The following is a 14,471-nucleotide window of genomic DNA, read 5'->3' as shown; positions in this document are numbered from 1 at the left end:
CCGAGGGCAAGTCCATTTCTGCCATCTGTCTAAGAATAATGCCAAAATGTCCTCCATTTTGATCATGCCTAAAAACATACATTTATATTAACATTTTTTTAAAAAAAACTCAATTTTTTGCGCGTCCTCCATTTTTATAAAAATGTGTCCTACATTTGAAAATGTTGCCCTACATTTGTCCTACATTTGTCCCGGTTTGGAGGTCCTCACTTATGGCAACCCTAGGCACAGGACTTCTGACACTGGAGGAGATGCTAGACACAATCACCCTGACAGCATTGTTCCTCCGGATTTACATAATCCCCCTTAAAGCTCCCTAACTCAGTGCTGATCACGATCTTTTCTGGGAGTTAGTGTGATATTTTTATTTGTGCTGTTTGAAGACACGTTTTCTTTCTTTCTCCTAAACCTTCTGTTGTCCACCATCACAAAGCTGGTCCTTATTAAGACGGTCGACTCTCTGCAGTCTCGGTCTCTCATTGCTGTCTTTGTCTGCTCTTGTTGCAGGAAGAGATGGACCTGGAGAAATCCTCTTTGGAGAGAGACCCGCAGCTCAGGCTGGAGGTCCAGAGAGCCCTTGGCATTCAGGTCTGCCTCTAACAGAGCTCTGGAGCTTTTATTGCTAACCATGAGTCTTTTCTATTCCCCATCCCCTGTGGCCCTCTGTGGTTTCAGATGGGGGTCTCGCACATAGGTGGCTATGTAATAATAATAATAATAATAATAATAATAATAATAATAATAGTGATGTTATTTATAGCACCCTTTCCACCAAAGGGCAAGACGGCAAACATAAACAATTGAAACCAGATGATAGAAATAATGATAATGATGTTTGTTAATAATTCCCTGGCATGGCAGGCCTGGTGTGGGGAGAGGAAAGTCACTTCTCCTTTCCTCCCTTATAAATGCCCTGCCTCCATGAAACCTGAACAAGATCAGGAGGGTCTTGGGCCAAAATCCCTGGATGTTACCATACCATGTTTTGGTCAAGTCTCACCTGGAATAATCCTGTGCCCAGTTCTGGGAACCACAATTCGAAAAGGATGTGGAAAAACTGGAGCCATGTGTCCAAAGGAGGGCAACCAAAATGGTGAAGGAATTGGAAACCATGAAGCCCTATGAGGAGAGACTTAGGGAATTGCTGGGGATGTTTAGCCTGGAGAAGAGAAGGTTAAGAGGTGATATGATGAGAGCCCTGTTTAAATATTAGAAGGGATGTCATATTGAGGAGGGAGTAAGCATGCTTTCTGCTGCTCCAGAGAACAGGACCTGGAACAATGGATGCAAGCTCCAGGAAGAGAAATTCATAGAATCACAGAATCATAAAGCTGGAAAAGACCCCAAGAAGGGCCCTGATCCAGTCCAAGCCCCTTCTTCTGCCATGCAGGAAATCCCAATCAAAGCATCCCCATTGACAGATGGCCATCCAATCTCTGCTTAAAGACAGCCTCCAAAGAAGGAGACTCCAAAACACTCCACAAATTCCAGCTCAACATTAGGAGGAATTTCCTGAAAGTAAGGGCTGTTCAACAATGGAACACACTCCTTCCTTGGATATTTTGGAGGAGTCTCTTTCATTGGAGCTCTTTAAACAGAGGCTGGATGGCCATCTATCCCAGGAAATGCTTTGACTGAGAGTTACTGCGTGGCAGAACAGGGTTGGACTGGATGACCCTTGGGGTCTCTTCCAACTCTAGGATCCTATGATTCTATGATCTATGTGCTAATCTGCAGGGTCTGATTGCAGATCCCACTTACTTGGGAAATATCTTGTTTTACTCAGGGGCAGATGAGCGACGCCACGGACCAAAAGGAGCGGCCAAGGAAAAAAAGCTCCTTTAGGGGAAAACAAAAGGTGAGGCCTCATGTATAGGAACTCCTTTGAGAATCCAGGCAATTGAATTGGGGGAGATGGGGATGGGAGGGCTCCTTCTTTTATCACTTTGGAGCAAGGCGGTGGCTCCTCTTGCTTCCCATGGCCTAAGAGAACAGATTTGGGCAGCAGGTCATCTAAATGGTCAGCCTGGACACTTTGGCCTCTGCTCCAGTTCCAAGTGGAACTGCCTGTCCTCAAGATGCTCCTCCCAGTCCCCTCTCCTTTTCATGCCAAATTTCATGTCCCCAGTTTCCATGGTCTCAGAGTTATGGCAGTGATGCATATAGAGACACACGCTCTGGAACGCATTATTTTTCATACAGGATTCCTTATTTATTTTACATTGCTATAGCTTTCCCCTTAACACATTTATTTCAAGAGCAACTAACAGTAAGATTCCAGAATGTTGTTGATGTTGATGTGAACAACAGTCATTAATCGTAATGAGGAGCCACAACCGGTCACCTTCAGAATAAAATAAGGAATCTAGAAGGTCTTTGCCTGGTGTGAAAAGTCAGGTGCATGGTCAGTGGTCAGTCATGCATCTCTCTGCAGATGAGTCTCCCAAAGAAGAAGCACTGGTCCCTTGCGTTTCCGTAACACTTCCGCACCCCAGACTGGTTTCTCCGTTGACTGTAGGCCCCACTGAGGGTCGAGGGAGTCCATTAAGCCATGCTGGCCAGTGGCTCCCTCTTTGCCTTGTCACAGCTCCTTTCCTGTCTCCCTGTCCCTTTCCAGGAGAAAAGGTCTGCCCACCCTTGGGTCCAGTCCGTGCGCCCTGTCGACGCCATCCACTACTTCATGGAAAAGCAGATGGAGAAAGAATTGGCGAAGCTGAAGCGCCTGGTCTCTTCTGCCACCATCAGCCCCAGGGACACCGTCATGGCCTTGCCCCCCATCCGCAAGTAAGTGGACACTCTTCAGGGCGTTGAGCATTAACCCAGAGGTCCAAGGGCTTCTTGCGTCACAGCCGTGTCTCCTCTGGCTGAAACAAACAAGAGGCTGTATGGGGCCCTAAAGGCTAGCAGGTTTCTTGCTGCGTCCGCTTGCAGGGATGAGAGCCTTCCATCTTGGATCCTGGTAAAGAGAAAGGTGGGGTATAAGTTAAAAGATAATTTCACAGGTAAATAGTAGGCTAGAGAGCCAAATGTGATGTAGCAAGTCCAGTGCTGGACTGTGATCCTGGAGACAGCGCCTATAATCTCTAGCTCAAGGGAAGGAATAGTGCCACTGTATTCTGCTCTGGTCAGGCCCCACCTGGAATATTGTGTCCAGTCCTGGGAAAAACAATTCAAAAAGGACATTGAGAAACTGGAGCCATGCGTCCAAAGGAGGGAGACTAAAATGGTGAAGGGTCTGGAAACCACAAAGCCCTATGAGGAGAGACTTAGGGAGCTGAGGAAGTTTAGCCTGGAGAAGAGAAGGTTTTTATGATAGCCTTGTTTAAATACTTGAAGGGATGTCATATTGAGGAGGGAGCAAGCTTGTTTTCTGCTCCTCCAGAGAAAAGGACCCAATGGAGCGATGGATGCAAGCTCCAGGAAAAGAGATTCCAGCACAACTTTTGGAGGACCTTCCTGAAAGTAAGGGCTGTTTGACAGTGGAACACACTTCTCTCCAAAAGCAGTGGGGTCTCCTCCCTTGGAGATCTTTAAAGAGAGGCTGGATGGCCATCTGTCAGACATGCTTTGATTGAGAGTTCCTGCACGGCAGAATAGGGCTGGACTGGATCAGGGCCCTTCCTGGGGTCTCTTCCAACTCTAGGATTCTATAATTCTAACAAAAGGCTTGCCACTGACCCCTCAGCTGGACACTGGTCTTGTTCCACACCGACAGAGTGTATCTTCCATACGCCTAGATGGTAGAATCCAAAGACATAGCCATGTTACTCTGGAATACTCAGTCTGCAAAGGGACCTTGTAGCACCTTTGAGACTAACTATGAAAGAAAGAATTTGGTAGCAGGAGCTTTCATAGACTTGCATCAGCTTCCTCAGAGACATGGAGTAGAGGGTCCAGGGAATAGATCTAGATGCCTGTCCCTGGACCCTCCACCAAATACATCTGAGGAAGTAGACTCAAGTCCAGGAAAGCTCTGCTACCAACTTCTTTCTTTCATTTAGTCTCAAAGGTGCTACAAGATGCCTTTGAATACTTGATATCGACCACTAAGTAGAAATTAATCCCTGCCAAACTCCCCCTCCCCACTAGATCTCTGTCTGAACCAAGCTCTAGCTTTCCTTACAGGTAAATGGTCTGCTCCTTTGAGGAGCTGGGAGTGGTACAAGCCTGGCAAGCAGCGGTTCCCAAACGGTGCCCTTTAAGGGACTTTGGACTTCAGCTCCCAGAATCCCAGCCTATTGGCCAACATGGCTGAGGCCTCTGGGAGCTGAAGTCCAAAATCTCTTAAAGGACACCATTTGGGGACCACTGGACAAACTGAGCTGAGCTTTGGCTTAAGCCATCCTAGATTTGCCCTTGCTGGGTGGGGGGCAAGAGGAAGGCTGCGTCCTACTTGGGGGGGGGGCAACAGAATGAGGGCTTATAGGGGCCTCCAGGGCTCTCTCCTTCTGTTCTTACCTACAACAGGAAGCGTGCCATCCTGCGGCTAGGAGAAACCAATGCGATGCTGAGGAAAAGGATCCCTGAGCGTAAGTGTCTGGAGCTGCAACGCCTTTTTGCCTCTGGAAGTTAATATTCTTGGGCAGCACTGGCCGTATACACACTGGACCGGGACCCACACATGAACAAACCCTCCCACATTTTACAGGTGAAAACTGGCACATGTGTGGCCAAGCATCATCCGAGTGTGGTCAGGTTCCTCATGAATGAGGAAAGACGCACAAGACGCAGCGGTTTGCTTTTGCCTGCGCTTCCAGGGAAGGGCAGGATTCTTTACCCTCTTCTCCTTTTCCGGCTGGTGGGTTAATTGAGAGCAAACTACTTTGCACCTTGAACTCGGGGGTCATTCACACTTAAGCTTTGAACAAAGAGATTCACATCTCTGCACCGATTCCGTACTGTGTTCCCAGTGTGTTTACTATTACCAAACCTCTCTGTGCCATTCTAACCCTGTTGCCGTTCGCATTTGCCACTGTATCGATTTAAAATGGAGGCGCCCCACTTCTGTGAACAATGCAGCGTGATCTGAATTGATTCGGTAGGGTGGTCACACTGCCAAAGATATGGATTGTTACAGCTCTTTAAAAAAGAACCCCTAAGGGGTCCGGTTCCAAATGCACTGGTCTAAGTGGGTTTTCCAGTCTCCCCTCCCTCCCCACAAACTGCACTCGGGGCGAGTGTGAACTTCATGGAAACAAACTGGTTCCACACTGGTGTATTTCCGTAGTGTGCATGGGACCTAGGTCTGCAGCAATGGAAGTGAGCTGAGGACGAAGAGGGGAAGAGAGGGTGGCTTCCCTTGGGTCTCCCTGTGGGTTTCCATGGCCAATTGGGGATTTGAGCCCTGAGCTCTTGGGGTCCTACTCCAACACACAAACTACAACACCATGCCGGCTCCCTAGCATTACATGTACATCAAGCTCTTGTTAAAAGCAGCACTCGGAGGAAGGCCATGGCGGCAACTTTCCTCCAAATAAGCCTTGAGAGCCAGCATGGTGCAACGTCCAGATTGTAGTAGGACTAGGACTTTGGGAGAGCAGAGCCTGGCTTCCCATTCAGCCAAGGAAGGAAGGCCACCGGGAGACCCAGGGCAAGTCACACTCTCTCGGCCTCGGAAGAAACTCTCCCGAAGAAGGAAGCTCAGAGCCTCCCTCTGCTTCCAAGCTGTGTCCCTCAGTTTGCTTTCCCTCCTCTCTTGCCTCCAACCACAGGCTTCTACTTCCCCTTCATCTTCCCCCGTTATCTGATGAAGGGGTTTGTGCCCTTCGTGAAGCTTCCCCTGCCGAAGATCACCCTGGACCCCTTCTCGGCCGCTCCGCAGAGACCACCGTCCCCAAGGACCTTCACCGCCATGCAGCAGATGGTCCACAAGTATTTCATCCCCAAGTTCTCCTACGCTGACAGCTACCCTTGAGAGCCGCGGCGGCCGGAGGGAAGACCCCTGATGCCATAGGAGACAATGGGAGACCCTTCCGTGACTGAGGCCGTCCAAGGCCGGTCTCTCCTAAAATGGCAGAGGAGACGCTGTCTGCACAGAACACGAAATCAGAACAAGCTGAGAGAGAAATAAAAGGGAATCACTGGACATTGCCATACAGCTCTGTTGCCTCAGCCTCTGTTTGTTGTTCGAAGGGTGACCTCAAAATGTGATGGGCCAATGGTAGACGTTGCCCTTGACAGGGACCCTGGTTCTCTTGGCAGCAGGGACCCCTTCGACGGCCAAAGGGCGCTTTGCACAGGGTGCTTCAAAAAGAATGGTGCAAAACCAGATGACAGCAGCTTTGCTTTTGCAACCTTCTTTTCAAACCGCCCTGTATTTTCTAGCACAGCTGTGAGGTAACGGCATCTTTAAAACTGGACCTGCAATTTCATTTCCATGTGAAAAGGATCACAAATTGAACACGAGTCAAGAGTGCCATGCGGCAGCTAAAAAGGCCAATGCCATTCTAGGCTGCATCAATAGTAGTCTCTAGACCAAGGGAAGCCATAGAGCCACTCTATTCTGCTCTGGTCAGGCCCCACCTGGAATAATATTGTGTCCAGTTCTGGGCACCACAATTCAGAAAGGAGATTGAGAAACTGGAGCCATGAGTCCAAAGGAGGGGAACCAAAATGGTGAAGGGTCTGGAAACCATGAAGCCCTATGAGGAGAGACTGAGGGAACTGCTGGGGATGTTTAACCTGGAGAAGGTTAAGAGGAGACATGATAGCCCTGTCTAAGTATTTGAAGGGATGTCATGTTGAGGAGGAAAGAGCAAGCTTGTTTTCTGCTGCTCCAGAGAACAGGAGACAAAGCTCCAGGAAAAGATTCCAGCTGAACATTAGGAGGACCTTCCTGAGAGTAAGGGCTGTTTGACAGTGGGACACACTCCCTCAATGGAGAGTAGTGGAGTCTCCTTCTTTGGAGGCTGTCTTTAAGCAGAGGCTGGATAGCCATCTGTCAAAGTGGGGATGCTTTGATGGAGAGTTCCTGCATGGCAGAAGAAGGGGCTTGGACTGGATCAGTGCCCTTCTTGGGGTCTCTTCCAACTCTGTGATTCTGTGATTCTATACAATTATAACACACACACACACTATATATATAAAATTAAAAAACAGTTATGGATGTAACATGTTAACAGTCAGCAACAACTAACAGCCACTAAAGAAAGGCTGCAGAAGGGAAGAAGAACAAGGAGAAGCCCCCCTCAGACGCCATCATCGGGGCAGAAAAAAAGCCCGCCAAAAGCCCGCGCACTGCGCAGGCGCACTCGTCCTGTGGGCGTGGCTTTATGGCGGGAGGAGAGCCATTCCCCTCCCTTGACAGAGGCGGAGCCAGCCCCTTTTCCCGCCAAAACCGTCCTCGGCGGCCTTCGCTTTCGATTCCTCGTCCTTCGCCCCGCCCCGCCCCTTCGGCCTGGGATTGGGCGAGAGGCCTGGGAGGGGCGGGGCCGAGCGCTGTGTCGCTGCTGGCGGGTGATCTGGCTTGGCTGGCTGGCGCGAGCGGCGCACTTGCCCTTGCTTCTCCTTAAAGCAAACAGACGTCGGGAGCGGAAGCGGCTCCGCATCGTTCCCCTCAGGTAACTCCATAACCCTGTCTGCCCTGGAGAACAATCCGGCTCCAGGCCGTGGCATCCTGGGAACTGAAGTCTCTGTTGGCTCTGGAGCGGAGCTGCCTGCCTCCCAGAAGCAGAGGCGGCCCTTCTTCCGCCGTGCAGGACCTCCTCCCCCCCGAAGCATCCCCAGAGACAGACTCCGCTGTGACCCCCCCCGAGGAAGGAGGGTCTTCCTCGGCCGAAGAGCCCTGGCTCTCCGGAGGGTCCTCCTCCGCCTCAGCTTCAGCGCTTGCATGCCTTGCTGCCTTGGGCCCTTTTTCTTCTCGCTCGCTCTTTCCCTCCTGCTCCGCCTGGCAGCCCTTCCTCAGTCTCGCCCTCCTCTTCTCCAGTTCCAGTGGACCATCGAGTTGCACCGGAGGACCTAGATCTCCCTAGAGAGCCCAGGCGAAGGAGGACCAAAGGCCCTCCTCCTCTGGAGCCCTCTTGGCCGAAGCATCGGGACGCTTCCCAGGCCAGGCCTTGCTGCCCTTGGCCTGCCTTCCCCAGAGGCTCCCTGGCCCTGAGAGAGCCTTGGCCAGCCTCTGCCTCCTTCCCGGCTTTGGAAAGGACTGGAGACCAGGTCCCAATCCAAGGCAGCTTTGGCATTGCTTCAGAATGGCAGAAGTGGCCTCTGTGCTTGGAAAGGGAGGGGCACCCAGCCCTTGCTTCCCGCTGTCTGCAATCCCAACTCAGGCCCAGGCCTTGGAGTTTGCTGCTTCCCAGTGATGCCAGGGCCATGGCTGGGAAGAGCCCTGCTTCTCCCTTTGGGTCCTGCTCCGGGAGAGAAGTGGCACAGAAATGAAGGGAAGAAAGACAAGCCAAAGTCAGACCCAGATCTTCCTGGAATGCGCTGCAGCCTCCGGGAAACTGGGGGCCTCTTGGTTTCTACCTTCAGGATAATAATAATAATAATAATAATAATAATAATAAATAATAATAATAATAATACAAATGTAAGGTATTGCACTTAGGGCGGAAAAATAAAATGCACAGATATAGGATGGGAGACACATTGCTGAATGAAAGTACATGTGAAAGGGATCTAGGAGTCTAAGTAGACCATAAGTTGAACATGAGTCAGCAGTGTGATGCGGCAGCTAAAAAGGCCAATGCAATTTTAGGCTGCATCAATAAAAGTATATAGTGTCTAGATCAAGGGAAGTAATAGTGCCACTATATTCTGCTCTGGTCAGGCCCCACCTAGAATATTGTGTCCAGTTCTGGGCGCCACAATTCAAAAAGGACATTGAGAAACTGGAGCCATGTGTCCAAAGGAGGGGAACCAAAATGGTGAAGGGTCTGGAAACCATGAACCCTTATGAGGAGCTGGGGATGTTTAGCCTGGGGAAGAGAAGGTTAAGAGGTGATATGATAGCCCTGTTTAAATACTTGAAGGGATGTCATATTGAGCAGGGAGCAAGCTTGTTTTCTGATGCTCCAGAGAATGGAACACAATGGAGCAATGGACGGAAGCTCCAGGAAAAGAGATTCCAGCTCAGCATTCGGAGGAACTTCCTGAGAGTAAGGGCTGTTTTACAGTGGAAGACACTCCTTTGAGATTATAGTGGAGTCTCCTTCCTTGGAGGTCTTTAAGCAGAGGCTGGATGGCCATCTGTCAATGGGGATGCTTTGATTTGGATTTCCTGCATGGCAGAAGGGGGTCGGACTGGATCAGGGCCCTTGCGGTCTCTTCCAACTCTACGATTCTGTGATTCTATGAACTATACAAAATTGGTTAAAACAATGCAATCATAATAATACAATTCATAAAATTCATACCGGCAAAACAGTGCTGACCACGAAAAGGGGGGAGGAAGTATTCTGGGGCAGAGGTCAGGGGTAAGCCTGCTCAAATAAGTAGGTTTTTAACCCCTTCTTAAATGGGGCCAGGGAAGTGGTTGAGCAGAGCTCCAAGGGCAGCGAGTTCCAGAGGGTGGGGGCCGAGATGGAGAAGGCCCTCCTAGAGGTGGAAATAGATTTCCCCTCTGGAACTCTTAGCAATTGCTGCCCTGATGATCTGAGGGTGCGGGACGGATTGTACGGAGAGAGGCGGTCCTCCAAGTACCCTGGGCCCAAGCCATTTAGGGCTTTATAGCTGATAACCAACACCTTGTATTGCGCCCGGAAGCGGATAGGCAGCCAATGTAGGTCTTTAAGGACTGGTGTTATATGACTGGCCCTGGCAGTGCCAGTGACCAGTCGGGCTGCCATATTCTGCACAAGTTGCAGCTTCCGGGTATGGTACAAGGGTTGCCCCATGTAGAGCGCATTGCAGAAATCCAAGGATAAGCAGCAGCCGTTTCTTTGGGGAAGATCAAATACTGTGCTAGAGCTTCATAAAAGGTAAATAACCAGGAATAAAGCAAATCCCTAGATGCCTCTGGCAGAGGCCTCATTCCACATCAATGGAAAGGTTATACAGAGGCACATGGTTCATGCTACATTGGCCCCAATTGCATTTTCTTGCCCTAGAGCAACCCACTGGTCGGTCATATTGGTTAATGAATCAATGAACCCTCTTCTGCCAGCCGGCCAACTTAAATAGGTTCCACTCTGCATCCTGTTCACACTGGCACTGAATTGATTTATTGCAAAAGACGCAAGGAAAATCAGCGTCAAAAAGACACGTGTCGAATGGGTCAAGCGCAGGGGGGCCCCTCGCCAAACCGCTTCAGCCATTTGGCTCAAGTGCAAACAAGGGTCACTTAAACCACTTCAAACTGATTAGCAAACCGGTTTATAAAGCAGTGGGAATGAGGCCAGGCTTGCTTCCTAGTTTTGGGGGGGGGGGGGGATTAGTCCCGGTGTGCTGATGGTAAGGGCAAAGGTCCAGCACATTTTAAGATCCAAGCTTTCATTCTGCGGAGGCACTAAGTCCCCATAAGTCTTGAGGAGGTGTTGATCTATTCACAATAATGGAACTACAGAAAGTTTATCCTATGGATAATAGAGTTGGAAGAGACTCCAAAAGGGCCATCCAGCCCAGCCCCATTCTGCCATGCAGGAACTCTCAGTCTAAGCATCCCACTGCTTTTCTTAGTTCTTGCAGATTCATACCCAAGGCCTCCTTATTGGAGTCCATCCATGGAGCATGTGGTCTTCCTCTCTTTCTCCTTCCTTCCACCTTTCCCAGCATGACTGCCTTTTCTAGTGAGTGCTTCTCGTGACGCAGCCAAAGTATGGCAGCCTCCATTTAATCATCTTGGCTTCTAGTGAGATCTCAGACCTGGCTGGTTTTAGGATCCATTTGTTTGTCCTTTTGGCTGTCCATAGGATCCTCAGCACTCTTCTCCAGCACCGGCTCTCCAGTGAATTCCTAAGGGTCCGGCTCTTGCGTCCATCCATGGCAATAGAGAATATGGTTGCTTGTACACTTCTGGCGTTGCATTTCATTGTATTTCAGATTGTTTTCTCTCCAGATCGCGTGGGTTTGGGTGCAGCCCCTCCACATGAGCAAGGAGCTCTGCTTTTTTGTTTTGTCTCCTTGACAGCGTGTATCCGGTTCTTTCCATTCTAGAAGCAAACCAGGAAATTCCTGAAATGGCAGCATCATGTCGGCCGTGTGCGGAGGGCCAGAGCCTGTGCCACCTGCGCCGGATTGGCGTCCGTGCCCCACTTCCCACTGTTACCGATCTTATCCAGTAAGTAGCATGCTTCCTCCTTTCTGGGGCCTACCCATCTTTGCATATATTCTGTGCCAAATGCAGATGAACTGTTCAGGAGGCTGGCTTAGAGGAGAGATGGGCCACCTCTGGACTCTGGGTTGTCTAGTTGCCTCCATTGTATTTGCAGGTTGTTTGTCTCTTATCTCTAATCAGTGATAGGAGATAGGAGCCTGTCTAAAACCTGGGAATTGAGTTCTGGTTTGTAGCCTTGGAACCTGATATACTGACCTCAACATTAGAGGTTACTCTTGAGTAGACATATGTAGAGTTGAGCTCTAGTTTGCCACCTGGAAGGCTCTTACGTCGGAATATTCATGCACAGAAGTTAGCAAAGCTTTGTCTCTAGTTGATGGGAACATGTCCAGATCAGTAGGAATTGCACCAACCTTTCCTGCTTTGCTTTGGCCCTGTCCAGTTTCGAGACTGAAATTTGGCATTGGGCTGAAAAGGGTTTCCCGGCCCAGGATCCCAGAAGCATAAAGCTGGAAGAGACCCCCAGGGGCCAGCCAGTCCAAGCCCCTTCTGCCATGGAGGGATACACCATTAAAGCTCTCCCTGTTACAGATGGCCCTGCAGCCTCTGTTTAAAACGTCCCGACTGTAAGAGTTATTGGACAGTGGAACACACTCCTTCCTTGGAGGTCTTTACAAAGAAGCTGGATGGCTATCTGTCAATGGGGATGCTTGGACTATATGTTCCTGCATGGCAGGGAGTTGGATTGGATGGCCCTTAGGGATCTCTTCCAACTCTAGGATTCTGTCATTCTATAAAACCTCTAAAGAAGGAGAATCCACCACTCTCTGAGACAGAATAACACTGTAGAATCACAGGAGAAGAACATCACTGTGTGGCGCTTCAGTAGTAACACACTCCAACCCATGCAGAGATCTCAGTGTGAACCTTAAATGCCCACTGCGACCCGAAGGCCAAATGGCCAGGAGTGGCTTTTCATCTTGCGTGTTAAACCAAGTAAGCGTATCTGCACTGAATTAGCGGGAGCCTCAGAGAACGCAGCCTGCTTCCATCGATGTCCTCCGCTCCTTTGTCACATCATGGGATCCCTGCTGGCGCAGTGGTTAAATACCTGTCCTGGAGCCCCTCACTCACAAACCACAAGGTTGCAAGTTCAGTACCATCCAAGGACTCAAGCTTGACTCAGGCTTGCATCCTTCCGAGGAGGGGGCTAAAATGAATACCCAGATTTGGGGGGGGGGGGGGCAGTTATCTTACACACATTGTAAACTGCTTAGGGAGTGCTTGAGGGCACTAATAAGCGGTATAGAAATGTACTTGCTGTTGCAGTCTGGCACTCGGCTCCTGCCAGTGGTGCTGCAGGGCATCTTCATGGCCGAAGAGGGAGGCACTGGTGGTGGAGTTCCACTTGGCAGTGGAAGCAACGCAGTCATGCGCAGAAGGTGCTTTTCCAGGAGCTGGTGCAGGCCTACAACAAACTCCTGGAAAAATCCAGCTGAAACCATTTCACTGTGAATCATAGAACCCTAGATTCAAAAGGGACCCCAAGAATGGCCATCTAGTCCAACCCCATTCTGCCATGCAGGAACTCACAATCAAAGCACTCCTGAGAGGTGGCCATCCAGCCTCGGTTAAAAAACCTAATCCAGCAGTCTCTGAGGAAGCGTCTTCCATCGTCTTGTGTCCGGGGTCACTAGAGGTCCCAATTTAAGTGCCATAACTCTGAATGAATCTAAGAGCAGGAAGCCATCCTAACTCACCTCCTGGGTGACCCATTTGAGGAAGAGGAAAGGGAAATCTCGTAGCTCAAAGATGGAAACCTCCTGTGATACCAGCTATTGAAGACTGGCTGATGAAAAGGTTAGAAGCCATTGAAGTGGATAGGATAACAAGATCAATAGAAGGCTCTCACTCCAGCAGGAAAGAAAGGGAAATTCTGTCAAGAAAGATGGAGTTGTCAATGATAGCTAAAGGCAAGAACCTGCATTAATAACAAACCCACCTTCTAGGTAAATATAATAAAAACAGTACAAAAAAGGTGAAGGCAGGAAAAGATAGGGACAATTTACATCTACATTTAAGACAAAAGGAAGCCATCTAATTATGTTCAAGTTGATTTACAACGATATAAACTAATATAAGAATTGTAGGTGAGAGGGGCAGAGATGGGGATTTATAATATACCATGGAGATCTATTATGTTAAAATTTATGTGATTGTTGTTTTTTTAATAAATTTTAAATGAAAACATGAATAAAGACGAAGGAAGGAAGGAAGGAAGGAAGGAAGGGAAGAGTCACAGGAACCTGCAATTCCAGATGAAGATGCTCTCCAGGAATGGACAGAGGCTCTAGAGATTCTCCTTTATGTACCTCTATAGGATCAGATCTGTGTGTTCCCTTCAGGGAACATCTCCACACGAGTTGACAAAGTCTCTTTGAAGGTGGTTCTTCACTGATCTCTCTCTCTAGCTATACTACATCTCTTCAACAAAAAACGTTCCACTCTACTGAATAGAGGTAGGAGAGAAATTGCCCACCTTAAAGAACAGTGCCATACTTTTGTTATTGTTAGTTTTCACAGCTGACAATCAAATTTTGCTGCCAGAGTCCAGTGTCGAGGGGGTAGCAGTGTCACACTGCCACTCCAAAAACAACAGCAGCAGCCTAGGCTCTAGCAGCAAAACAAGCACCAACATGTGGGATCTGTTGCAAAATAAATTTGTTACTTGCAGCTGCTTGGCTTGTTACTAAACACTAAAATACCCTACTTTAAAGATAAGTTAGATATGATTGATAGTGCTCTTAAAAAAAGCTAACACCTAATCAGAGACTTGTTGGAAAACAAGACAGTTTCACTAACGTGTGGCATTTGTTTCTTGTGTATATGAACAACCATTCTTCATTGTATGGGCCATCAATCACACAACTGAAGTTCTGAAAGAATACTTTTTAAAATCTATCTGGATATGCACTTTGGAGATGCACCTTTTAAAAAACAATCCTTATTGTGTCAGATGACATCTCTACAACTACAACACACTAACCATTGCAATTCACCCAGTGTTTAGTTTTTACTTTCTCTCACTTTTTGTCTCTTTATAGTCTTTGCATATTTTGCACAGCACTATTTAAAAATATATATTTAAAACAACAACAAAGTGCTAGTGCAGTAGCAGAGACAGTGAGCAACAAATCAGGCAATCCCTCATTTCAATCTCAGCTCTGCTGTAAGCATGCTGGGCTGCTTCAGGAATCTC

General features: G+C 48.7%; 2 protein-coding genes across 3 annotated transcripts in view; both read left to right on the top strand.

Annotated features, from left to right (window-relative positions):
- The window catches only part of WDR97 (WD repeat domain 97), a 52,844-nt gene extending 46,756 nt beyond the window's left edge, over positions 1-6,088 (top strand). The window contains exons 27-31 of the mRNA XM_089518199.1: positions 508-588; positions 1,787-1,858; positions 2,618-2,784; positions 4,468-4,529; positions 5,712-6,088. Coding sequence (XP_089374325.1) covers positions 508-588; positions 1,787-1,858; positions 2,618-2,784; positions 4,468-4,529; positions 5,712-5,914 — 585 coding nt within the window. The 3' untranslated portion in view covers positions 5,915-6,088. The remainder of the gene's footprint in view (positions 1-507; positions 589-1,786; positions 1,859-2,617; positions 2,785-4,467; positions 4,530-5,711) is intronic.
- Positions 6,089-7,398: 1,310 nt separating this feature from the next.
- NUGGC (nuclear GTPase, germinal center associated) overlaps positions 7,399-14,471 on the top strand; it is a 58,842-nt gene continuing 51,769 nt past the window's right edge. For both annotated transcript variants that reach the window (XM_089518195.1, XM_089518196.1), the window contains exons 1-2: positions 7,399-7,559; positions 11,092-11,215. In XM_089518195.1, the coding sequence (XP_089374321.1) occupies positions 11,115-11,215 (101 nt within the window). In that variant the 5' untranslated portion in view covers positions 7,399-7,559; positions 11,092-11,114. The remainder of the gene's footprint in view (positions 7,560-11,091; positions 11,216-14,471) is intronic.

The sequence above is a fragment of the Sceloporus occidentalis genome, unplaced genomic scaffold, assembly GCF_023333645.1.
Source record: "Sceloporus occidentalis isolate IW3139 unplaced genomic scaffold, rSceOcc1.0.p SCAF_3, whole genome shotgun sequence".
NCBI lineage: Eukaryota > Metazoa > Chordata > Lepidosauria > Squamata > Phrynosomatidae > Sceloporus > Sceloporus occidentalis.
The sequence above is the reverse complement of the archived record's forward strand: the minus strand, read 5'-3'. Positions and strand labels throughout refer to the sequence as shown.